The 27,058-nt window shown below is 41.6% G+C and overlaps 3 protein-coding genes and 1 pseudogene across 5 annotated transcripts in view; 2 read left to right on the forward strand and 2 right to left on the reverse strand.

Annotated features, from left to right (window-relative positions):
- rock2a (rho-associated, coiled-coil containing protein kinase 2a) overlaps positions 1-5,491 on the forward strand; it is a 34,246-nt gene extending 28,755 nt beyond the window's left edge. The window contains exons 27-32 of one of the 2 annotated variants that reach the window (XM_071898966.2): positions 367-437; positions 528-616; positions 716-794; positions 1,481-1,745; positions 1,854-2,067; positions 3,649-5,491. In XM_071898966.2, coding sequence (XP_071755067.1) covers positions 367-437; positions 528-616; positions 716-794; positions 1,481-1,745; positions 1,854-2,067; positions 3,649-3,652 — 722 coding nt within the window. In that variant the 3' untranslated portion in view covers positions 3,653-5,491. Of the gene's footprint in view, positions 1-366; positions 438-527; positions 617-715; positions 795-1,480; positions 1,746-1,853; positions 2,068-2,915; positions 3,035-3,648 lie in introns of those variants that run through there. The other variant, XM_071898965.2, reaches the window with a different exon arrangement.
- Positions 5,492-6,812: 1,321 nt separating this feature from the next.
- slc66a3 (solute carrier family 66 member 3) lies at positions 6,813-12,807 on the reverse strand. Of its 2 annotated transcripts, XM_071898968.2 has the most exons (8): positions 12,576-12,807; positions 10,062-10,144; positions 9,282-9,351; positions 9,116-9,173; positions 8,462-8,582; positions 7,698-7,739; positions 7,294-7,426; positions 6,813-6,853 (listed from the first exon to the last, which is right to left on the reverse strand). In XM_071898968.2, exons 1-7 carry the CDS (start codon positions 12,719-12,721, stop codon positions 7,329-7,331), a joined length of 618 nt encoding a protein of 205 aa, XP_071755069.1. In that variant the 5' UTR covers positions 12,722-12,807; the 3' UTR covers positions 6,813-6,853; positions 7,294-7,328. The 2 variants fall into 2 exon arrangements, with proteins under 2 accessions (XP_071755069.1, XP_071755068.1); XM_071898967.2 differs by having other exon boundaries at positions 6,842-7,426.
- Positions 12,808-15,528: 2,721 nt separating this feature from the next.
- LOC139927196 (C-reactive protein pseudogene) lies at positions 15,529-18,562 on the forward strand (annotated as a pseudogene).
- A 2,585-nt stretch (positions 18,563-21,147) lies between these two features.
- Positions 21,148-23,781, reverse strand: cimip5 (ciliary microtubule inner protein 5). Its single transcript, XM_071911463.2, has 3 exons — positions 23,555-23,781; positions 23,394-23,433; positions 21,148-21,345 (listed from the first exon to the last, which is right to left on the reverse strand). The coding sequence occupies exons 1-3, from the start codon at positions 23,779-23,781 to the stop codon at positions 21,148-21,150; spliced, it is 465 nt and encodes a 154-aa protein (XP_071767564.1).
- Positions 23,782-27,058: the final 3,277 nt, after the last annotated feature.

Raw genomic sequence — 27,058 nt, forward strand, 5'->3', positions numbered from 1 at the left:
AATTTTTTTGTGTTCATATTGGTGGCTTGTTTGCCTGATGATCACCAACTAGAGGTCACAATTTTTACCCACTTTTTTTATTTGCCACTGCATCACTGTTAGTACCATACCAAATTTGGGTGTCTTTTTAAATTATAAGGCATCAGAATGTGTTGAAAGGTCTCAAAAAGCCTCAAAATTCTTAAAATGACAACTCAAGTTTTTACTCAACAAAGAGTGGAATCCAAAAAAGTATCATTTTAGAGCTGCTATCAGAACCAGTATCAATGTCAAACAGTTTCCAGAGATACTCAGCATTAATGGAAATGGATCAATATCAAATCAAGTCTCTTGCTCTTTCTCTCTGTCTTTCTCTCGCTCTCTCAGAAATGAGGCTTGAAGGATGGCTCTCTCTCCCTGTAAGAAACAACACCAAGAAGTTCGGATGGGAGAAAAAGGTACAAAACAATGAAACTGTTTTCATGCTTTATAACACAGTGTCACCCTAAAGAACACTTTAACTGATGTTCTGTTTTCCGTCATCGTAGTATGTTGTGGTGAGCAGCAAGAAGATTCTGTTCTACAACAGCGAACAGGACAAGGAGCAGTCCATCCCCTACATGGTGTTGGATATAGAGTAAGTACAGTACCTGAATACCTCTTTTGCTGTAGAGCAAAGATGCAGATTTTCATGTTGTGATATGCGTTCATTACAAGCCAGTTTCTCTTGTTACAGCAAACTCTTCCATGTGAGGCCAGTCACTCAAACAGACGTGTACCGGGCCGACTCCAAGGAGATTCCCAGGATATTCCAGGTCACTCAGCACAGCTTTGATGTTTGATTATTGAATGTATTGATAATACTGTGATGTGTTGAATGTACTAGTGGATGGTATCAACAATGTACATATCCAAGTATTTTTATTTTATTTTGAATTAGAAAAGCTGAATGGAAAAATTTCCTCTATCACAAAAACCTTTTTACGCTGGCATAAGGTTCAAAAGATTTGTTCGAAAAAGAAATTATTCAATAAATGCCAATAGAAATACAAATAGTTCAAACACATTGCAAAGCAGGTTAAAACTGGCTTTGCTCACTGTGAAATGTTGCAGCCAAAATATATGTAAAATATTTCTCCGCTACAACCTTCCAGAAATGTCATAGCGCTGTCTCTTCCATGTATAAGGTTCCCATCATGGTTATATGGCCATTAGTTATAGTTGTATTATAAAACTGACAAATACATTTCTTTGTTTGCGCCTTCGGACAGCATGAAATATGACCAACATTAGCCGACATGAAAGAATAATAACTTGCCCAATACTAATCAGTTCTTGAAAGACTTTCTCAGACTTCTCAGACTTCAATTTTTTTTTTTCCTGACATTAAGGAAGCCTGTTTATTTGCTTCAACCCAGCTGATGAAAACGCAACTAGCCTTGACTTCATTCCATAAACCTTCAGAATAAAAGCGCGGGTCTCTTTATTATCCGCCCTGCAGATTCTCTACGCCAACGAGGGCGAGAGCAAGAAGGAGCCCGAGTTCCCGGAGCCGCTGCCCATCGGAGAGAAGTCCAGCTACATCTGCCACAAGGGCCACGAGTTCATCCCCACGCTCTACCACTTCCCCACCAACTGCGAGGCCTGCACCAAGCCGCTGTGGAACATGTTCAAGCCGCCGCCCGCCCTGGAGTGCCGGCGCTGCCACATCAAGTGCCACAAGGACCACATGGACAAAAAGGAGGAGGTCATCGCTCCCTGCCGAGGTAGGCTGCCCCACTACAGTTCAGCACTCTTCCCTAGAAAATAACTTAAAATACCATATACAATATAAATTAATTCAATACACTCATCTTCTACTCGCCCACCACCAGTCAACTACGACGTGTCCACCGCCAAGAACCTGCTGCTGCTGGCCGTGTCCCAGGAGGAGCAGCAGAAGTGGGTGAGCCGGCTGGTCAAAAAGATCCCCAAGAAGCCTCCAGCACCCGAGCACTTTGCCCGCTCCTCGCCGCGCGCCTCCATGAAGGTGCAGCCCAGCCAGTCCATGAGGAGGCCCAGCCGACAGCTCCCACCCAGCAAGAGCAGGTGAGGCAGTGGACGGGACGGGGTGGATCAGTGGGTGTCACTTTCTGGCAAGGCTTCGATGACAAAAAATCACTATATTGTTTGATAACTTATGCTCATAAGATTTTTTATCTATGTAGGGTTAGGGTTACGCGTGAAGTCTCCAGTCAGGTGAGGGATAGGTTTAGGGTTCTTTCTGATACACTTTGCGGGTGTTTATCCAGAATTCACCACAAGTTTTTTTCTGAGTGTTGTCCTGCTTCTCAGGAACTGACATCACATACAACCACCAAGACTTCCTTTAACATGAGTTCTGCAGCCAGTCCTTCAGTTGACATGATTACACTTATATTTAGTGTCCTATGAAATGTGATTTTTACCTGGCCATCACAGCTAACATCCCCTTTCAGATTGCTGGACTTGGGTCTTCAGGACTGGCACTGGGCATTGGATGATATCGATGATGATTGTTCCTCTATTCATTTCTGATGAGCGCACAGGGTAAAACTGTGTGCAGTGTGTGCTGTGCTGTGTAGTGCCGTGAATTCGGAGGCAGTGGAACAGCTGGTTTCCATGAGGCTTTGGTTTACACAGCAACAATCCCAATTTGCAGTGATTTTTCAAAAGGGAATGAAACACTGAAGATCAAATCTTAATGTTGATGAATAGAAATTAGCTGCAATCTCAGTGTTTTAAGACCCTCTGCTACTCAATATTTTTTCATCTCTTGAAAGACCCATTATGTGGCTGAACCTAAGACCTAAGAAGCCTATAAAGTCAAATGTAAACTGATTCCAGTCCGTCACTGTTCAGAGATATTTTCTGAAATCTGGCCCATCGTGACGTGACCTTGCTTCCTCTGACCTCAGCCCTCGCAGGTCAAACGGCTCCAGGATGAGGCGAGAAGACTCCGACAGTGGACACTGGCACAAATGACGGCCGTTCTCCCATCTTGTGCTTACTTTGCCCAGATGTTTCCCTGTAAACGACTGAATTCCTGAATGTGTGTATGCTTGTTTACAACCCAAAAAAAGGCTTTTTGCACTAAATCTTCGGATACACGGTTCTGGTTGGCAGTTTGCGGTGGTGGCAGAGCGTAACATGCAGGTGGTGACTATACATGGCATGTTGGACCCAATGCATGTGCTGGTGTGGGTTTCCTTGAATGGTAGAAAAACATGGCTACTCACTTAATAGTGGCTGGGATCACTTAACCACTGGGTGTTGGAAGCCGGTTGTGGATCAGTGTCTGTAGGACTAATTCACTCTTATTCCAGCCTAAATTCTCACATAACACCTCAATATTTTTACTAGATTATCAACATTTGCAACAGAAATGTAATTTGCAACTTCTCTCATCAGACGGATTCTGTGAGTGAACAACCTGTTCGTTAATACTTTAATCACAAGTGCACACACACTCCTGTCCTGCGGGATTCTGTATTTACACAACAGGAAGACCGGGGTATTTCACATCGTTTCCACTGGTGTGACCGATCATTTCAGATGACATGTGATCCATATGACGATCCAGTCTTAATTTTCTAGGCTCATTTGGGATTGTCAACTAACCTTGTGTCTGTTTCTCTCTTCTTCCTCCAGCTAACCTTGCTTGGGAGTGTGGTGCAACGTCAAGGTGGTGGTGGTGGGGGGGTGTTTCCTCCTGAATCACAGACTGATACAAAGCTCCGTTTTGCAAATCAACACACTGACACCGACTCCACTTCACTCCTCCGGACCCACGCTGTCCCGCCTCAGCCTGTGAGAGTTTTCCAAGCCTCATTTCCTTCGCTGAAGTTCTCCCCCAGCCGCTGGTTAACCACTGGACTCGGGAGGGTAACGACTGTCCAGCTCGCCTCCGCACCTGTGATCTTTTCAGCAAGCTGGCTGGCTTGTAAAGCTTATTAGCAGAAGCTCTTCCCTCGGGTCTCTTGACCAGAGCAATCGCGTCTTTCCCGGGGGGGCCGGAGCAGCTTGTTCAGCTCCCGCAGAACAGAACAGAACAGAAGAGAGCTCTTAGAAAGCCTATCCATGCCTGGCAAGACTGGGACGCACTTACCTCAACACTGCTCACCAGGACACACTGTCAACTGAAGGAACCAACAGGAAAACTCAGAACTGTTCCTCACCGCCTACGGGGATTCTTGTGGCCAAAAAAAAAAAAAAAAGAAGCAAAGACTTTATGTTTAATGATTGTGAACAATGCGAAGGGTCCGCTGGGGAACACTACACTCGCAGGATAGTAGATTCTCTGAAGTACAGCTGAGGTTCCTGCACAAGGTCCCAGGTATCTGTACTTCGGCTCATTCAAACTCGTTGCCTTTTTCTAAACACGCCGATTATAGCTCCTTGCTTCCCACTGTACCGCTTTCAGGTGCGTGTCGGCTTGAGCCACAGAAACTTGAATAAGGTACTTAGCTAAACGAGCCGTGACTTCCAGGAAAGTCGGCGAGGTGGGGAGGAGTGTCGCATTCTTCCAGGATTTGAGGACGTAATTCCTCGAGTGCCTCTTATTCAGATTTCTGACTCAGACATGCTCTGAATCACTGGTTTGTTTCAGTATGAATATTACAGTAGCGGTTATAAATGAACAGACGCAACATCCCATAATCTTCACCTTACCAAACCCGCACTGTCAGTTATGAGGGTAATGTTTACTGAATACAAGGGGTGCACCGTTCATGCTTCTCTGATCCGAGCTCGGCTCCTTCGTTTGTCTGAATGTACATCTGGGGTTTTTACCAGAGACGACACACAAGCATTGTATGTTTTCTTCTATCCAAATCTACTTGACTGAAGCCCCTTTCATCACCGACTCCTCCCTGTGTGAACCTGCATGTGTTCGCCTCCTCAGGCCTCACACACACTAAGTGCTGTCGCCTACATGCCTCCTCTGATAAATCCACCTGGTATTAACAAATGTGTTTTTTAGTCATTCCTGGGGAATTTAGCAGAAAAAACAATAAAGGCAAAAAGTATGCAATCATATCCCATAAGTTGAAGTACTGAGCAGCACTATTAAATGGAAACTTTTTTTTTTTTTTTCCAAAAAAGTGTTTGTCCTGATATTTTTGTATTAAAAGTAACCAAACTCCTAGTTTGGGCATGTTGTGGTGTGTATGTGGCGTATATAGCAGGTGGAGAGTAACAGTGTGTGAGTGTGTGTGTGTACTGAGTGCTCTCCTTTAACCAAGAAGCATGTTTTATACATATAAATATACACAGTATATATTTTACATGCCATACAGTGCACATTGTATTATTTATACTGCCTTGTCCACTTTGTATTTAAGGGCGCTACATCCAGATTGCATGTTTGCTACCAAACAGCTCTATAATAATAGCCACTTCATCAATAAAGACGTGGATGTGCCTTTTTGTTTGGATTTTTTTTTTTTTTTTTGGTCTTAAAATACATGAAATGTCATAAATGCCATAGAGGATGCACAACAACCTTGCACAAGTGCTTATTTCAAGATTTTGGGTGACAAATTGTTTGTGCATGACACGGGAATTACCACCGTGTAAGAAGTTTGACATTTTGTTTTATTGAAATAGTTCAGAAAAGAACTTTACATTTATAAAAGCTATTCAAAATACAGTATTTGTCATCCTGAGTAGGTAGATCAGTCACTCCAGCAGCTCATCAGATACACCAGGTCTGTAATGTCCTACTCATTAACACTACATTTTTTCACATATCAAAAAGCATTGGTCACATGTTTTTACTACAAATTGAGTTGTAGTACATTTTAGTCATGGGAATGTTATAAAAGGAATGTGTGGGTATATAAAATCACATTAAAAACACATTTCCGGAGTCTGTATTACAAAGGTTGCTTGCATAACAGTTGTTACCTATTCTTTCCAGTGCTGGCCGTGGCCAAAGTAACCCAATTATCTGTCTGACAGAGCTGGAAGACATGGGAGTGGAGGCTGGAAACCAGGCAGTCGAGGCGGTGACAGCCCAGTTCGCCTTGGGCCTGTCTCACCAAGCCACTTCAACACAGTCCGGCTCTCTCTGGGATAGCTGGCTCCACGAAATCTAACAATGGCGATCCTGGATAACTGGTCTCACAAAGGTGGTTTTCAACTTGTTCTGTCAACCAAGGATTTACCAATCCAGCTATGAGTGTGTTCACAATAAAGGGGTGAGGTTTGTAACAAATAACCAAACACGTGTAGACGGGTAGACACGGGCAGATCCAGAGCAGCCAATTTAAGAGAAGATGAAACTATTGCTCCCAGTGGGGAAATTGTCATTGCAGCAACAAAAGTAATATGATTGAGCGGGGCAAAGGAAATAGAAATTAAGCACACAACTAGAATATTAAAAATCAATGGCAGAAAACAATAAATAATTGTGCCGACAATTTCAACACATTAAGTAGACTGTAAAAGTGGGTATGGGAAAGAAATGGATGACTAACATTTGTGTTCTCTCAAGAAGAACATACTATTAAAATGAATAAATATGAGCAATATAAAAACATTGCAACAGTGAAAAGTAAGTGTTGCTGCTGCCAAGGCAAGAGAGGATTACTGGAGGAAAATTGCAAATAGTGTAAATGCATGAGTAAATAGCTTATCACTGCCATTAAGGCACAGTGGGCATAGTTTCCACTGATAAAATTCAGTGTCGTCACATTGAGGCTGTGAAAAGACTTTCTACTCATGTGAACCAATCACTCTTGGGAATGTTACTATGCAACAGTAAATGCCGTTCATTATTAATCACTAGAGTGAACTAATGTAAGCTACCTGCAGTTTGACAGAATCCCTCTTTAGCGGCCGGTGGGCAAATGACCTGGAAACAACAAACATTTATTATATCTCTGATATAATAAATCATCAGGGAAAACAAAGGGCTTCTAATGGCCTGTAAACACTGTCGCCCTGCAAACAGCCCTTCTCACTATCTGTTAATTCTTTAGTTTCCCCCTTTACAGTTCTTTTTTATTACTTGTTTCAGTCATTTGAATGCAATATTTTTTTCATATTGGGTCTTATAAATGGAATTTTTGCAATAAAAGGTAATTAAAAAACATCAACGGGATCCTCTAGGAGTGGTGATGCCGTTTTTCCAGAGGGTCGATTGGCTTTTTATACGTTTGGATCTGATAGCCTGAACGTATCCTCCTTAAGTTACCATGGTGATCTTCCCCGCTTTAAAGTGAACCACCTTCGTGAGACCGAAAAGCCAGAGTTAAACCCAAAGGTAGCTCTCTAACCCACTAAACTTCCTGCCTCGTGAGACAGGCCCCGGGTATCCGACTTTGAACTTAGTCTCGTTTCTTGGAGCTGTCGTTTCTCCGGTAGTAGAGCACGGTGAGCAGCACCCACAGGTTCAGCAGAGTCATGGCGATGAACCGCACCAGAACTGTGACACAGGGAGAGGCTTTTAGTAGATTCTAGTAGAACTTAGACTGGTGAGCTCAACATTAAAACCACCACAGTGAGGATTCAACATGACAGAGCCGGCAGTAGAGTGCAGGAATAACAGAGAAATTATTTAAGAACCGAGACTTTCTTGAAGGGATTCACCTGAAATCTTTATAGGATTCATTCATAATAATTCCTTTAACTCCTTTGGATTGGAAGCTACACGCCTCACTGTCATTTGTAATTCAGTGTGTGTGTGTCAGACTCACCCTGCATGTCTCCGGTTGTCACGGTGGTGGTGTAAATCCGCGCTGAAACAAACGGGCAGGCCATGTAAATGACATCCTCATTTTCTCTGAGAACATCTTATATTTAATTCATGAAGCGTTGAACTGCTAATTCATTAAGTCAGGAGCCAAGTGAATAATATAATACACGTTCAAGACCTGAAACATTTAAGTACTAGTGCTTTAGGGAGAACAAATGACATAACAATCAGAGATTGATTCAAACATATTTCTAAATTCATTATGTCAAGACACTAGAGACTGATATATGATGCAGTTTGCTTGATTACGCATTTATTGTATAATTAATTAATACTACAGTGGTTGTTTATGGGAAGCCCTTAACCTGAATTGATTCTAATGAGACATTTTGATCATCATGGGTGTCAGTGAAGAGTTTCAGTGTCAAACTCAGAGGCTTTTCCACACCTGCCAAGAGTAAAATTCTCTGGCATGAATATCTCTTTATAATATCTCTAATTCAAAGATTATCGGCTATTGGCAGCTTCAATCCAAAAATATCGGCACCGGCTTTCAAAACCCATATCGGTCGAACCGTAATAGACAGCCGCTGGAACAGAAATGAAGCTGCAAGAAATTTTGTATTCACTTCATTAAAAACCATTTCTGTCCAAATAATCTGGAGAGGTAGGGAACTAGAAGGTAGGGAACTAGAAGAAACTAGGAAAGGTGAAGGTTCATAGGCTGGGGAATATGCTTTCACGTACAGTAGATATGGTACTCACCCATACACGTGTAGGTAGCCATACCCCAGGAGAGTGCGCTAACCTGTTCGGAGTCCTTGGACCTCCACAGACACTGCAGCTGGGCGAACTTACTGGCCGCACTGATGAACGTGCACAGGCTCTGAGAAGACAGAGGGGTCAAATGCACGATAGTTTGAATTCACATAACTTCATCACCGGGCATTCATATGCTACACAAATGTTTAACGCGACAAGTCCTGCTCAATAGCAGCTTAATGCCATTCATCTCTATACTTATGTCATGTTTTGCCTCCCAATCGGCTCAATCCAGCCCAGTGAAAAGCTTCAGACATTTCTCTATAGACTGATAGTGAGAGAGAACACAGTTACCGTCCACTTATTCATGCACGGACATGCCTGCCCTAACAAATGTCACCAATATAATCCTAATGATAGTCCTTTGGAGGCCATCAAAAGAGGCATTCCACTCATTAGCCAGAGAAAGCCGTTTGGCATTTAAAAAAAAGATCTGGATGTCTTGCTGAGATCCTCCAGAGGCACCGAGGTCTGGATCGCTTTCTGTTCAAATCCCTCTGCCTCATTACGCTTAACTGATGAGATGTCATTCATTTTGCTTATTTGGGGACATGCTGAGCCTTAAGGCCGGTGTTAAATGTTAAATTCAGTTCGTACCATAGCCAAATCTATGATCCACTTCTGCACAGTGAGTAGCTGCCAACCCCCAACAAACCTGATGACATTGGGTTAAGGCACTAACACATGGTATGACATGAACAAAGACATCAACATCTTCACATCCATTGGTATTTAAAAGTGAAATCGTGCTACGGAAGGATACAACAAGATGTAGATGAGGCTGTGCCGCAGGCTGCCGTTGTAGTGAAGAATCAGTAGAAGAAGAATGACGTCTGAGAAAACAAATCATAACACACTCCACATTAGAGCAAATAACAAAAGAGCTGTATTAAAGGGGAAATAAGTAAGGTTTCTACTGTTCTACTTGGCCAATTGCTGAGATTTCTGGCTCTCAAAACTCACTTATTTATTAAAAACTCCCCACTCATTGGACTTTTACTTAATGCCCCTTTAAATTCAGACCCATCCACTCTGCAGCTAATGCAGACTGTGGTGACAGTATGTTTCACATGACATGCATTATGCTCGACAATAAACTACGTGGACAAGCCAATGACTTCCTGCCAAACCGCCATTTGTACAGTTTTAAAGTCTGGACATAAATTCTCAATCTGCGGCTCTGCTTTGAGGGACATTATTGATAGCAGCCTTTTTCACTTGTGGGCAGCCGCAACCCTGAACTGTAACAAGATAAGTTACAGTGGTTGGGCTCTTATCTGGACGCCTTCAGCAATGGAAGAGTGTGGAGAGGAGCATGAGGCATTCAACATTGAGTGTGTTGCAGCAATTGAGGACTTCATCTCCAAAATGAGGTATCCTAAAGTTGAAAAAAGTGACACCTTCTCTTACAAAATAATTGATGCCGCAAAATTAAAACCATTATTGCACTTCGTAGAAGATGGTATGTAACTTAAGTGACTTCCAGGAATTTCTTCCCACAAAAAATGGGACATATAGTGTTTTCGAAACTGACTGTTCTCACCTTGTGCGATGAGGATTGGGTACTCCAGGTATGTTGGAGGCGGGTAGTCATAGTACATCTGGTATGTTACAAAAACAATGAACCTGAAAGATGGATGGAGAGTTTATTGAGGAGGAAAATGTAATATTCAGCAGTACTGATTAAAATGGCTACAGAGGCACTGACCAAGAACTGCAGCAAATATGGCAAAGCAGTGACATACAGGTCACCTAATGAGTGTGATCTAGTGAGGAGAGATTTGACTCATTTCAGCCAGACATGCCATGTTGAAGCTTGGGCATTATGAGTAATTGGTTGGTAAATCATTTAATGGCCAAACGGTGAGTAATTGGAGCGACTTGGCCAAACATCATCAGCCAACATGATGAAATATGATGAAAAAGGTTATTTTCTCCAATCGGAGCAAAAAATCAGCCTCCTCATTAGTTGTGGGCTTCATCAAAACAGTTTCCCGGACTCTTAACAGTTAAAGACCCGGGTTAGGAGCAGGCTAGCATGCAGCTGGATGTTGTTTTTCTGAGCAGGATGTAAGGCGATGATTGAAAGATTGATGTTAGCTTTATGATTCAGGACGGAGGTGAAGCTGTTACGAGCATGAGCCACTGAAATGAAATTCAAGTTAAAGCTGCATTAGGCAACTATGCAAGTTTACTGCATCTCAAATAGTAGGGATGGGACACTCTTCTCTTTTGCAGCCCCACTTTGTGATTAAAGCTGATAAGACGGCTGGATTTTTACATTAAAATCTTGCCGAGTGCAGCTTTAAGTGTCTGCTTTTTCACTGTAGCACGCACAATGACTGGTCCCATTCAGCAGGCTATCGCTCACCAACACAGTGGAGACATTTAGGACAGCGCTGCTACTGCCAAGCACCGAGGAGAGACAAGACACTCGTAAATTACGCAGCCTCGCACACACAAAGCTGCTTATTCCCAGACAAAACATTATACTCGCAGGCACCACTGTTTGCTATATCAACCAACAGTGTTTACTCTGTTAATCAAAATCACACTGTCATGTTAAGCTACAATTGGACACGTTAAGACAATTGGATCTTGGCCTTAGTGCATAAATGTGTTTGCATGCAGGCCTAGATCTGTGAACATTCCACTGTTAGGATAAACTGATCACTGTGTAAATAAAAAAAAAGTTACTTTATTTTTCCTCTGTCTTTGTTTCTGACATGAACATGCATCCAAAAGTCCATTCTGTATACAAATTAAGTCAGATGAAAGAGTTTGAGGTCAGTTTTATACAGATGTCCCTGAGTGTTGCCAACTACACACTGAACTTTAAAGTCCTCCTGCTTTGTTTTAGTGTCAACACTTTCTGTTAAACAAGTTAAGTGAAACTCTAGACTCTAGAGTTTCACTTGTTTAGCAGGATTTAGCAGGTGGTGTGGCAGGATCCAGAAGAAACTGTATACTGTATGTTCTTTAATCTCATTAGTTCAAAAATTCATTCATTCATTGATTTGTCAAGACAGTCAGTACAAACAGACCTGGATAAAACCAAAACCCCTGTCCTTAATATAACTCAGCCAAATCAAATATTCTAATCTGTAAACCAGGACACAGTGTAGTTTCACAGTAGGATTACTTGTTAATGGAGGCAACTTGAATTGTTGTCGTTTCCCTGAAAACTCAGTGTTAAGCCTACAGAGCCTGGAAGCAATCTCTACTCGCCCTATTTTCATAATAACCGTCCTGTACGTATGGGTAGAGTTTAGCCCCCATACATGCCGTCTCCCTTGGGATGAAGTATGGAGAAAATATAACGCTTAACTCCATTCAAGGGTCTGGCAATGTAATGTGGACTTGATGTAGGCTACATGCCTCGTAGAACATGACTGAATACCTTTTACAAATCGCTAGGAGTCACTTTTCAATTCGGCATTCATCCAAAACATCAAGCAACACTTATTTCAGTAAAATGTTACTTTTTCGAATGGTTATTTATTCCCACCATCTTCCTCCACCTGTGAACCAATACCGCCATGTTATTAAAATAAGAGTTACTTGGTAGTTCAGATATATGCCGGATTTACCAGTAGATTAAGGATTAAGAAGAGGCGTTACGTCGTGTTTTAGGACGGGTGTGTACGTTTGCTGATAAGCAAGGCCACATGAAATGACCTGATTTTTGAATGGTGTTTGGCGTAAACTTCTCTCCAGACAACCGCACGCATCGGGGCTACGAGGAGGCAGAGACGACGAAGAACAGGAAGTCATGGTGGAGGTTTTCATTAGGAGCACACATGAAACTTTTTAGCAGTCTAATGTTAAAGTGCATCCCCGACTAACATGAAATAAAAATGAATGAATAATAGGCTGTAGCATAGAATCACGTAGGTCGCAGGAAAGTGTTAAGTCAACACATGGTAAGTACGCTCTGCAGTGCAGATGATTGACTTTTAATTTGATACAGATAGCGTCAGTCATACTTATTGTAAACGTTACAGACACCACAACGTCAACAAACTCAAGCAAATTCATCTAAAAAACACAAACGTACCCGGTTAGCTCGAGGAGGAGACTGTTCAGACTGACTCCTGTCGTTGATTTCGCCCGCATCAATACAAAGATCTGCGGGAATTTAAGCACCATGCACACAAATAGTGTGGTGAAATTGGCGATGTGCAGCAACGTATCCGAGTCCATTGTCCGTAAATGAAAATAACTCAACCCAAAATGTGAACTTTTGATGGTCAGATTTCGGGGGTTTACCAAATCTGGCCAGATGCTGCTGTTACCGGTATCAAGCTACCAGAATTAAGATAGGGCTTCCGCTCAAAACCTTCAAAATAAAACTTTTTGAAGAACGCAATTTTTTTTCCTATTACACAAAGTGCCAAAATGAAAGTAAAGGGGAATCGTGTATTAAAGGAGCAATCTTTCATGAATGAAAATAAGATTGTTGTTCTTCCCAAATTCCCAAATCATTTTCAGAGCACATATTCATAGCAGTATGAGCCTATGGAAGATGCCATTTATAGGGCTGTAGAAATACACAGAACGACTCACAATCACAAAACATATACCAGACGACTTGGAAGGCTGTCTGTTATCTTGAAAAGGGCTATTTTTACTCATAGCAGTGGCACAGTTGTTCCTGGTGCCAGCCAGAGTAGGGCGGCATTCACATGGGCATTATGATGCGTCCAAAAACGGAGAATATCCCATCTATTTCAATGAGACATATGAGTTGACAGATAACATAGATTGACGTAGAGCGCAGTACGTGAAAATATGGCAACCCAGTACATCAAAAAAGCTGAAAGTAGTTGAACCTTTGACAGCGCAGGTAAATGTCATTCGCCATTTGTCATTGTGGATAGATAGATAGATAGATAGATAGATAGATAGATAGATAGATAGATAGATAGATAGATAACCAATTTTTGGCTTTTATTTTGAAGGCAAAACTGCCTATTTTCCGGTAGTATTCTGTCAGCTTGACGGAGTTTCCTGTTAGCCGCAAGGAGCCGGCGTCGCAGTTTCACTTCCGCACACATGCACTGAACGCTGATTGGCTCGCTGTGCAGTCAAACCGATGGAGTTTGAACAATTTGTCGCGAGGTCTCTCTGTCTCTATTCCTGCAGTAATTTGTTGCACGTGTGTCGTTTCCCTATGAAGAGCAATAAACTATAACATTATTATTATCATTATTATTTTTTGTGTCACTTTTTTTTTTGAAATGGTGGTCATCTCATTTTTGAACGGAGTTCTTCAGACGCCTGTATACCATCAATAACCAGACCTAATGCTGCTTTCAAGTGCTCCTCTATAGCTCGTACTTCAGAGTTTGTATGTTCTAAGTAGGACTTGTTGCACGTTCAAGCGCTTTTGGTAAAAAAAAATAAAATAAAAAAAATTAAAGAAGAATAAAAAGAAGTTGGGGTCAAAGGTGCTCCCTAGCCTCTTCCTCAGGACGCTCTCGGTTAAGTCCTGCTCGCCGGGGTCGTATCCCGGGTCCGGGTCCTCCCTCAGGTCCGGTGGCATCATTTGGAATAAGTCGCGGGAATGCTTTCCTTACGCACAGGAAAGCATTACAATATCCAAAGCTGGAAGTCCAAGTTATTAGTTGAATTAGATTGATTGACGCCCAAGAGGCTTTTATTAAAGCCCTAAAGCCGACGTCCAGCTGACCATTCACAATATACAGAGGCACATTTAGTTTCAAGTCTTTTACAAGATGATAATTTATACTCTGGACACACATGCGTTTACTACTCGTTTAATGACGAATATATGTCTGACACCTGCCTCACCCTGCTGTAATTAGCTGGGTGAGCAGCACCCACCTAATTATTAATATGTCTTTCAGTGGAGAGTTTTAGTGTCCCATGCTGTTCCTATTGCTGTTTCAGAGGCTTTTCCACCCTGACACAATTTTGGAGGAAACACTGAATATTGTTATTTCGGGGAATTGGTTGGGCATGAAAATAGTAAAATGTAAAGATGTTGAATATCAGCACAAAATATTGGCGATCAGCAGTTTAAAAAAAAAAAAAAAAATATCAGTATCAGTATTGGCCTTCAGAAGACCACAGCAGTCTTGGGAAGTTTGGGACAAAACTTTGGGAACTTTCTTAGAAGTTTTGTCCATACAGGTCCATGTTTATTGACAGGTCTGATTTTGATGTTATTTGTATGTTAATGTTTATGTTAATGATTATAGGATGTGTGTCTATGAAATTGGTCCATTTTACAAGAGCTCCTTTACAGTATTTACCTCTAATTATCATCATCAATGAAGCAGCTCCAAACACTTGAAGTGACACAACAAATAATAATGATAATAATAATGTTATAGTTTATTGCTCTGCATAGGGAAACGATTGGTAGCACACATGTGCAACAAATTACTGACATGCTTAGGATGGGAAGTACATTAAGTGTTTTTTACAGGCTGGACCCTCTATATCAGTGATCCTCTACCTTCCACATTACAACCATAGACCCCCACCATGGACCATGAAGCTGAAAAATCAAGCAATGTGTCGTCCAAATATTTAATCACTGCTGTGTTGTTAGTCAGAAGGGTTGGAATAAGCTAAAGCTCTTTTTATAGGCTGATGAATGGAATGCATTAAAAGTTGGCAAAATGACTTGGAAATAGACTTAATTTGTTGTGAAAAATTATTAGGCTGTTTTATTCAAGGGATCTGGTTATATTTTGTCTATAGTTTAGGCTTCTATTGAATTTTAGCCCAAGCCAATGATAATATTGTTACATGACAAAATAACAGACAGAAGATGTTTTTGGATGCACCAAAAACAATTAAAATGGCTGAAATACTGCAGGCTCTTTCTTTACAGTTGCTAAGTCACTTGCTGCGGGACTTGCTTGGACTTGCAGTAACATGGCAAAAGAACTGAGTGCATTTTGGGTTATATTTGCCTCCAGGTTGAGGCAAATATAACCTGTCTGCAACATCCCACATAGCAGACGACTCTGGCACAAATGTGGCCTCAAACTGGCACTGCTGGCATCCTGCTGGCATGGGCAAGTGGTAAACGAATGCGGTCCAGGTCTGGCAAACCAGATCCGATCACCAGATCTGATCCAGCTGCGGACACACTGTTGGCTGAGATATGGCTACATTATGGCCCATACATGGTCCTGCTCTGGCAAACCAGATCCGGACCACCCATGGACCCTCATTCTTTGTTGTTAGTGGCCCGAGTGGAAGTGGATTAAGTGGGCCATCACTGGGCCAGACCAACTTTGCTATGTGGGACCCTGAACCCTGATTTCTGGCCCAGGCACATGCCACCTGCACACACACAGCTGCCAGCTGATGTGGTGACATCACCTGGCACAGATTTGGGGTTTCGGGTTGAGTAATCTATGACCTTTATCGAACTTTACTGGCAATAAGTAGGAATTGCAACAACATCAACAGAATTTATCTCCTCCTACACAGCCTTCATTTTGTGTTATGGGGAAGGAAAAACCATACGTATTGCCCCTTTTAATTAATCAACACTGTGTACATATCAAGGTTGGGGTCAATTCAGGAATTAACTCATCAATTCCAATTCAACTGAAGAATTGGAATTGGAATTTGAAAAAACCAAAAACATATCTGAGATTACACATAGTGTTATATATTATCAATGCTGAATATCCTAAAATGTTTAAGGAACCTGTTGTAGCCAATTTTGATGTGTGCTATATGTTGTGTGTGGTAAGTTGTGTAATGTTGTTGTTGCTACTTCACCTGCGCACTAGAGGGCATAGGCAGGTAATCACAGTAGTCACATAGCCTACATAGGGGAGTCACAGGTGATCAGCTGCAGGGAATTAGGAACTGGGGAAGCCACACAGTTTTTCAACGGTGTGTGGGCGCCTGTGCTTTTTTGGTCCTGTCGTGTTGTTTTGTTTTGTTTCATATCGAGCTCATTTTTATATCACTCATTCAGTGCACCCGGCCTTTGTAGGTGACTTTAAATCTACATATATGTAAATAAAGTGTCAAACGCATACTCCATGGCAGACCTAATTTTTTGCACCACCACACGTTGGAAATGCCTTCAAACTCCCTCAAGTGGCCTTTTTTGTTGTTCGATTGCCACTATAGAACCTTTCAGATGGTATTTGATACATAACATGTAATGGTAATCCATACATTATGATTGAATTAATTTGTTGAACTCTCTTTTATTTGATTCATAATGTTTGATTTATAATGTTTAGCGAGTCAAGACAAACTCTCTTAGAAATGGAATTTAATGGAATTTAATGGAATTCAGTTCTGTTCCCTGTCATTACCTCCACCAAGGAGGTCATGTTTTCGCCTGCGTGTTTGTCCGTCCGTCCGTCCGTTAGCAGGATATCTCTAAAAGTTGGGCACAGATTTGCCCAAAACTTGGTATGAAGGTTGGTTATGGGCCAAGGAAGAACTGATTAACTTTTCATGTGGATTGGCCAAAAGGGGGCGTGGTGGTGGGCCTTTTGGGCATATCACCAAAAGGTGCATAACTGCCTGTGCTCTACTGAGCACATTTTCTAGTTCCAATTTACCATGCATTTACCATGCATTCTCAACCCAACCAGATCAGAGTGCCTCAGGCTATGCCATATGCATAAAGTTGAGACTTTTTTCTGCCTCACTGGTAACTGCATAGACCAATATGTATACACAAATTAAATCATGTATTAAAACACATTTTTATTGAGTTGCTTTTATGTAATGATCTATTATGATGTTATTTTTTTTTACCTCCCTTATATGGTTTACTTTTATGTTTATTGCCTTGTTTTCATTTTTCTTACCTTGCTTCCATTGCTTTTGCTGCTATTTAATCTGTTGTTTTTGTTTGTCTTTTGTTTTTTGGAAAGCGCTTTGTAACTTTGTGATCTCTATTATTTATTTTTCCTTCATCTTTCAGAGTATTTTGGGGGAAAATCCTTGGTCTTCCCCGAAGCGACGGCCACAAGCTATGTGGAGGTGATTCCTGCGAAACCTTTGAATCTGACCGCTTTCACTCTGTGTATGCGCGTTGCCACAGAGCTGAATGGCAAGCGTGAGGTCATCCTCTTCGTTTACCGGACAACAAGCGCTGATGAGCTGAATGTGTGGCGTGAGCTGGACGGCAGGTATACAGTTCACAGTCTGACATGCTGTTGTGAAATCAATCCAATTGCATCATATCCATCATATCAGAACCCTAATACTAATATTGCTTCAGCTGATAAATGACATAATAACTATGAGGCTGAAGTCCAGAATGTCTGCCTTTTTTAACTGGAAGATGCTTTTAAAGAACTATAGCTCTTTAGTAAAAAGTAAAAAAAAAAAAAGTCTTTGGATAGAGAACATTTTTAGTCATTTAAGTAATACATGATCAAAATATATTTCTGTGCTGCAATAACATAAATAAAAAAAACCTGAAATTAAATTAAAGCTGACAAATCACAGCCATTGGAGCCAAACATCAATGTCTAAAATTCCAAAATCTGTCCAAAATTATTATTATTAGTATTATTGAGCTCACTGAAATTAGATGACCTGTTAGACCTGAGCATAATGTGAAGGATTCTTTTCAGTATCCTTGTGAAACATATTCCTTCATATACCTTCAGACTGTCTAACCCTACCTGAGCGGAGACGGTGTTTACTTCCAACTCCCTGAACTCGGCGCTCTTGAACTCCACCTGTGTGACCTGGGATTCCCGCACAGGGGCGGCCGCCATCTACATGGACGGGAACAGGAGCCTGATGAAGATCTACAAGAAGGGTCACCAGGTGCAGTCGGGAGGCAGGATCATCCTTGGACAAGACGCGGACAGCTTCTTGGGCGATTTTGATGCCAAACAGAGTTTCGTTGGGGAGCTCAGCGATGTTAACATGTGGGACTCTGTCCTCCCATCCAGCACCATCCAAGACTTGTGCTCTGGGAAGCGGGTGCCAAGAGGCAACATCTTTGACTGGGAAACAGCAGAGCTCAAGCTTAACGGACAGGTCGTGGTCATCACTCAGAATGATCTGTAGCTCACTGTAAGCTCATGTCATGGAGGGCAATATAGGCTTTAGCACTAGGGTCAGTGGAAGACTGTATGGTCATTAAGGCTACAATCAATCAACAATGTAAACCCTCTTTATCCAGGGTTTGGCTTTTTGATCTGAAGTATAAGCTTTTTACAACTTCCATAGCCCATCATTAATCAATGTTACTGTCATTACAAGTGTAGACTATTTTCTTACCTAAAATGACATACTGTGCTCAGACAATTCAATGCCAGTGTATCTTCAATCTTCAATCTAATAAAACACCATGTCAACAAAGCCTGTTGTGGTGGGGTATGTTTCAATAAGGGGCAGGACAGTCCAATAACACAGAGGTCTTTACAGTAAAAATCCTCCCCAATACAGAAGTGAGAAAAGTTCCAGCTAGAAAGAGGAAAGCCAAACACTTGAATCTGTGGTTCAAGTGTTTGGAGCTGCTTCATTGATGATGATGATAATTAGAAGGAAATACTGTAAAGGAGCTCTTGTAAAATGGAGCAATTTCATAGACACACTTCCTATAAACATTAACATAAACATTAACATACAAATAACATCAATATTAGACCTCTGTCAATAAACATGGGCCTGTATGGACAAGAAACTAAATGTGTCTCTGTATATTGTGAATGGTCAGCTGGACGTTGGCTTTAGGGCTTTAGATAATAAAAGCCTCTTGGGCGTCAATCAATCTACTTCAACTAATAACTTTGACTTTCTTCCTTGTGCATTCTGGGCTAATAAATTCATTTTGCTGCTGTAGAGCAAAGTATCCCAGTGCCGCTTCAATTGTGAATTATTTTATAATTTTATATTTTGTTACATTTTGTTACATTTTGTTATTATTTCTGACCAAAAGCACTTCAACGTGCAACAAGTCCTACTTAGGACATACAAACTCTAAAGTACGAGCTGTAGAGGAGCACTTGAAAGCAGCATTAGGTCTGGTTATTGATCAGAGATGGTACACAGGCGTCTGAAGAACTCCGTTCAATAATGAGATAACCACCATTTCAAAAAAAGTGACACAACAAATAATAATGATAATAATAATGTTATAGTTTATTGCTCTCCATAGGGAAATGATTGCAACAAAATACTGACATGCTAAGGATGGGAAGTAAATGAAGTGTTTTTACATTTTTAGAGGCTGGACCCTCTATATCAGTGATCCTCAACCTTTTTCATATCAAGGACCAATTTAGTCCACAAACATAGCAAAGTTGGTCTGGCCCAGTGATGGCCCACTTAATCCACTTCCACTTGGCCCACATACAGCAAAGAATGAGGGTCCATGGGTGGTCCAGATCTGGTTTGCCAGAGCAGGACCATGTATGGGCCATAATGTAGCCATATCTCAGCCAACAGTGTGTCCGCAGCCGGACCAGATCTGGTTTGCCAGACCTGTGTATGTAGTTTAATAATTATTATGGTTTGACTTGATAGTCTTTAAGCGTTTCTCCACTGGAAGGGGCCCATTTCAGTTGAGCAACCCACTTTATTTTGTCATTTAGGTTCATGGGACTGTTTTCTGTTTAAAAATGAGATTTATTTTATACTCTACTGCATTTATTTAACAGCTGTACTTGCTATTTTAAGGAAAAAAAATGCACTAACACATGTGCTTAGTCAATAAAATGACTTTGAACAACAACCTTTAAGAAGAAGCAATAAGAGTGGGCATAAATTAATTTCTCATTAAACTATACAGGGCAATGCTTGTATGGAAATACAAGATTATGACATAATCAAGTACATTTCACGCTGAGTAATTCAGTGCCTGCTTCAGCACAGCTTTGAACTCTGATGAAACTGTGGCTTGATCAATAAAAAACAAATTTGTGCGTTCCTTCCACAAATGACCATTTTCAATGACATTTAGGCAAAGGGGTAGTAATTTATGACAACATGAAACAATGCCATAATTGCACAACATTCTGAAGACTTTTACTTTGCCCAAAACATGGGGAAAAGTAACAAAAGTAACCTTCAGATTTGGGTATGATTGGTCAGCCAAGATGTAACATCCTTCAAAACTCTGCTAATTTCTGCATTTTAAAGCTGCAAAATAAATGCACCTGTCTTATCAGTCTCCAACAGAGAAGACAGGGAAGTGAAGAACAATCAAATTATTCTCTTACACTCCTACACTTTATGTTTGCTGTGTTATACTTGCTACTTCTGACATGTCAAAAAAATGTGTGTAAGGTTTGAGCTAGGAGCATCAACACACTAAACCCTGAGCTATAGCAACATTCCAGCATCTAATATGATTTGCCACCAAAACCTCCAAACCAGCTTGCATAAATAGACTAAATATCTCTTGAAAAAGTAGAGCAACAACTGATGACTATTTATTATTATATGGTGAATGTGATACATTATTAGACTTAGCTCACCAAACTATCAGCATAGAGGGAACATTGATCCTGAATGCCCTGATGTGATTTTTTTTTTTTTTAGATATGGCTTCCAAATAGATTTCTGTCAGATTTCTGCTTGATCTTTGCTCTCCATTATAATGACAAAAACTACAAGATCGGATGTGGACTCATCAGGATGGAGTGAGTCTAGCAGGGCAGCATCTCTGGGTCTGGCTTGCACTTGTGGTGTCTTCCGGACCAGAGCAACAGCTTGTCCATCCTCATCAGCTCCCTGCCCAGCGGAGTGGACACTCTGCTGCCAAACGTGTGGTTGGTGGTGCTGGGGAGGCGATCAGAGAAGAGCGACACGTGGCCGGGTGAAGGCTCCTCCGGCTTCAGCTGCCCCTGCGCACACACACACACACACACACACACACACACACACACACACACACACACACACACACACACACACACACACAGAGGGGTAAAGCCACAGTCAGATGTTCGCCAAATGACTTGAAAATGAAGTATAGGTCCAACTGTAGACATAAACTCAGTAAGAACAGGTAGGACTTAGAAGTAAAGCCCACCATATTCTAAAGCATGGGTCTCAAGCTCGCGGCCCGCGGGCCAATTGCGGCCCGCGAGACGATATTTTGTGGCCCCCACCTTAATATGAAAGTTTAATGTTAGTGCGGCCCGCGAGTTTTATATGGATGGCACTTTACAGTATTGTGTGCGGAGCTGAACGAACCTACCAATCACGGTGGGGTATATGGCTCTCGGGGGTGGGACATCGACCGGGCTTGATGCAAGCAGAGAAACATTTCTCAATGAGTGAAAGTTACAGCAGCGTTGCCATGGAGAGTTTTCTTCCGTGCCTGGCTGGCTGCCTCGTTTCTATTGGGCACACGCGGACATTCGTCCCAGCGCGCTGCGTTCACAACACTTCCAAAAAAAAGTTTTTTAAGTTGCTGCCCAGCGGGACATTATACGTATATATGTCTCTCTCTGACAAAATAAATCAAAGTGATGCGTACGCGGCGGGATAAAAGAAAAGTAAGGAACTCAATGTAGCCTAATGTAGTCTGCAGTCACATAGCGACACAGTCCCCGGTAAACCGGACCAATTATAGGGTCGCACCGTTATTTGTGGGTCATTATTTTTTATTTGCATCGCGCTATTTGCATTGCCTCACACGATGAACACTACTAGGTGAGTGGAAAAGCAGACAAGCTTGGGCAATTTTTGAGAGAATTGACCCCCAGCTTCCCTGAGCTTTCCCGAATGTTCAAGCGGACCATGTGCCTTTTTGGGAGCACATACTTGTGCGAAAAGCTCTTCTCCACCTTGAACTTCAATAAGTCCAAGTACAGGTCCAGACTTACTGATAATCATCTTCAAGCCATACTGAGGGTCTCAACTGCTTCCTCCCTCAAGCCAAATGTGGCTCAGCTATGCGAGAGGAAGCGCTGCCAGGTCTCTAGCAGCAAGGAGTAGGCAAGAGAAGCCATGTTCAGAAGAACAGTTCATGTTCTTCAATGTTCCATTCATGTTCAGGACAATTCATATTCAGAAGAACCCATTGAGGTTAAAGAGCTGTTAATAAAGACGTTTAAATCTTATTTTGTGTTAAAAAATAAAAATAAAGACATTTGAGAAGATTGGAATTTTTTTAACAAAGCTTTTCTTGTGGAATACCTGATGCGGCCCAGCCTCACCCAGACTCTGCCTCCAGCGGCCCCCAGGTAAATTGAGTTTGAGACCCCTGTTCTAAAGTATCCTGGTATGAAACCACACAAAGCTATATATATCTTTTATTGTTTTACAATACTGTCATCAACATTGATATTTTATTGTGTATTTTATCCATTACAAATGTAACAACTGCACATTGATGTAGTATTATAAAGAATTTACAGTGGAAATTATGTGAGAATGTTATTTTAAATGGAAGCTGCATGAAAATGTTGATATAAAAGGATATTCAAACAAGCTTATGGCATAGTGCAATTTGCATTGAAAAAACAGGTCAAATATTGGTATAAAAAAATTAATAAAATAATTGTGATGTGATACTCTGGCTGGTACTCAGCCCTGAGCAGGTCATTTTAGATAATGAAAATAAGATGAAATAGATGAAAACAAAGCAGTGAGTACCATTAAGTTTTCAGCGCACTAAACAGCCTTGAACCAGCTTCTAAACCACTAGACAAGCTCTTTTTAAAATGTTCTTTAAGTGTCAGGCTAAAACCTGTTGACGCATTATGAAAATATGTAGGCCTATTATTAAAAATATATTCAGAGTTCAAGAATTGCCCCATGGAGACTAGCTACCTGTTAGGTTGCTAGTCTCCATATTGCACTAAAATAAATCTAAATCAAATCCAGCCTGATTTCAGAGAATAATAGACAACATCTGTGCATTTTGCTATGTGTTTTGTCTTACCATCTGATCATAGTTCTTGAGAAAGCTCCAGTTCTTCTCCCTGTGGACCATAATAAGGTTAAGTCTGTTGTGCTTCAGTGGCCTGTACACAGTCACAGGCTCAGTACAGCTAACATGGAGCGTCTAATATACAGTTTGATTATCTCCCAAATCATATTCACCATTCCCGGACTCCTCTCATCTCCGTCCGCACAAACTCCCTCCACACCTGGTCCTGTCTGACCGGGTCGCTGCTGTCTGTTTGCCGCGCCGACGCCGCGTCTCCTTTAGCGCTGCGCGTCCTGTCCGGCGGCGAGGACTGGGTTAACGTTACCGGCCTGGTCGCGTCGGGCCGTGCCGGTAACCGGTAGCCCGCGGAAGATACACGCTGAACTTTGTTTAATTCCATTGCGGTAGACTAAAACGAAATGGAAAATCTTTAAATTTTAGAGTAGAGCTGAGGCCCACGAATTCATTCACAAAAACGTGTGCAGAAATCACTGCTAGTGTGTGAAGCGCCCTTTTTGTTTACGTCTCCCTGGGAAACAGCAGCGGAGTTCAGGGAAGTTCAGTAGAGCCGCTGCTGCCCTGTCTTCAGCTGAGGGCAAGAACACAGCACAGTAAACACTTTATACATCTGGAACAGGCTGCCAAGTAGACCTAACTGCTATCACTACTATTGATACTACTAGCCTATTAATACTTTGGCTATCACTACTACTACTACTGCTACTACTATCACACTGCTACTGCTAATACTACTGCTACTAGCACGACTACTTTTTTTTTATTTTTTTTTAATTCTCACTGTTTTATTGCTTTTATTATGTAATGATGCCACTGCTGTTTTATTTATTTGTTACTGCTACTATTATTTTTCTTTTCTTTTATCTTGTTGTTTCATTGCTTTGCCTCTTGTGATGTTGATTGTCTGCTGGAAAGCTTTGAGCTGCTTCTCTGCAAGAAAGGTGCTATACAAATAAGGTTATTATTATTATTTCTACTGCCAATACTACTACTACTGCTGCTAATATCACTACTACTACTACTACTACTACTACTACTACTACTACTATTGCTACTACTATTAGTATCACTACTGGGATCATTCCAAACCATCAAGTTCAAATTGGAAACTGATCCTAAGGAGATTCCTTTTCTAGACACAAGTGTTCGTTTTGAAAATGGGAGACTTACCACCACTTTGTATACAAAACCCACAGACAAGAGGTTTGCCTTACTCCCAGTTTTTGATGTGCAAATGACTCTGATTTTGAGAGAGAGGTGAGAGTTATGTACCAACAGTTTGTTGACAGGGTATTAAATAATCCCCTAAAGAAAAGAGAGATGCTGACCAATGTCCAATTGGGTGCACAGAAAGGAGAAAACAGAAAAACTTCATGTGTATGTGATACTGTATACAGATGTTTGATATTATTGAATGGGATTGGCATGTATTACCCACAGAACCATTGCGTGAAAAGATTTTTAAGAATCTGCCTTTATTTTCCCATTATAGATCTAAGAATATAATTGGATTATGTGGTTCGTGCTGACAGCTTGTATATGAGAGACAAATGCAAGTGGATAACATATTTTTTTAAAAACATTTCATACCCAGGGCATGAATGACTGAGGAACTGGGAGTTCAGCATTTTCTTTAAATTGTAATGTTTACTTTGGAATTTCTCGAATGTGTATCATTGATTGTCTGGACATATTGATAGGACCACTGCACCACCAACTTCCCTTTTTTCAGAGAGAGGCTCTATCCTGGAGGAGGCTTCTCTAGTGATTATTGTGATGACCTCTGTCTACATGGTGTGATGTCATTTCCTGTACTGGTGACCAGAGCCCCAGTTTGAGCCACGGGACACCAGCTGTGACTAGGTAGAGCCTGTATATATATATGTCTGTGTTGGGTAGATGGACTAGATTGTGCTACTGAGGAAGACGTGATGTGTGTTTGACTCACACCTTGTATTCACTTGTCACTCTGCACTTCACATTTTGAAGGTCATGGATCATTAGAAAATATATTTTTCCGATGCCTCAGTGAAAAGGATCTTTCTTCACCAGTGTGCAGATTCCTGACATGAAACTTCAAATGACTTACTGGAATTTACTCACCTGTGGTGAAGTACTGATGGACTCATAGTTGTGCACAACAGTTCTCTATTAATTGAAGATGGAACTCAAGATGGAAATATTTTTTATTGTAACAAAAAGAGGGGTGTTTTTCAAATTTTCAAATACATTGCTTTAAATTGATCACAGATAACTTCATATTAGTTATATTCTTATCTTCTTGTTTCCCATCCGCTGAATAGATGTCAGTCAACATGTTGAAAGATGCAATTCATTTATTCCTCTTGTCAATCCCTCTTGTTTTTTGCTTTTGAAAGTGGCTGCATCCTTTTGTTCTTCATAGTAAGCTTACTAATTTGGCCAGTTGACTCTGACAGTGATCATTTTGAGCCACAAAACTCGAGGGGAAAGTCTAGAAAGACTAGAGGGAAAGTCCACTCTACCTCACAGTCAGCTTCCTGATGACTGTGTCCAGGGAAGCTCTGTCTTTTTGAGGAACCGTCTTCGCCCACAGTTTTGGGAAGCTGCTATGGAGGGCAAGTTTCTGGAGGATGTTTCGTCCGTGGTGCCTGTGGAGAAATTGACTTCTCATTTACTGTTTGTCTTTAGAGTGTAAGCACAATGCACAGATAAGTGGAACTGAGATTCCTAAAAGGTTAAACAAACAAACATGATTTCACGGTGGAGCCCCAAACCACAAACCATAAAAAAATGCAACTCTGAACCTCGTGACCTAAATGCACAACTTTACAGTTCAGTCATCCCACCTCACTTCCGCTGCAGAGTCCAGAGACATTTTGCTGACTGCAACCAGGAAGCGTTCGGTGAAGTTCTTCCTGCCTGTTAGGACTCGAGCGGCTCCGAGGACGTCAGCCAGCTGGTGGAGGTGTTGAGCTGCACTCCCCCTCACTGCAGCACTACGGTGGCTGAGGAGGGACAAAGACATGGGGATGTGAGATTTACAGAAGCTGGTGACTAAGCTTGTGTTGTTTCATTTCATTTAATAAATTGTGATAAAGTGAATGCAGCCTGTTCTCTCCTCTCTACCTCAGCCCTCCGTTCAGCAGAGCGATCATGACTCTGCCGGGGCTGCAGTTGTGCACCAAGGCATCCAGGGTGAGGTTGGCCTGCTGCTGGATGAAGGCGTTGGACTGGCCCACTTTGAGCAGCAGAATGCGGGCCGTCTCCTCTGCCTCACAGTCCATGGCCCTCTGGAGGTGAACGAACAGGTCCCCGAGGGTCGCCATGGCAACACGGGATACTGCAGAGCGCAGGTTTTTCACCTGCAGAGCGACAATGAAGATCACCAGTGATGGCTAGACTTCTAACACACATGCAAATGAAAAATAAATGAACCACAAAGACAAAGAGGCAAAGAAAGAGGAAAACAGCAACAATACCTCCTCAACGACGGCCTGACACACTTCATGAAGTTTGGCCTCCAGTGTTGCTGAGTGGTGCTGTGCCAAAGCTCGAACAGATGTCAAGCCATCAATTTTCTTCTCCCTGTGTTTCAGTGACAAGAATTATTGAATTGTACTTTACTTGAAGTACAACACAAATTTCCTTGCCAGTTAAACTCAAGTTCAAACGTATGC

The sequence above is a fragment of the Centroberyx gerrardi genome, chromosome 17 (genome assembly GCF_048128805.1).
Source record: "Centroberyx gerrardi isolate f3 chromosome 17, fCenGer3.hap1.cur.20231027, whole genome shotgun sequence".
NCBI lineage: Eukaryota > Metazoa > Chordata > Actinopteri > Beryciformes > Berycidae > Centroberyx > Centroberyx gerrardi.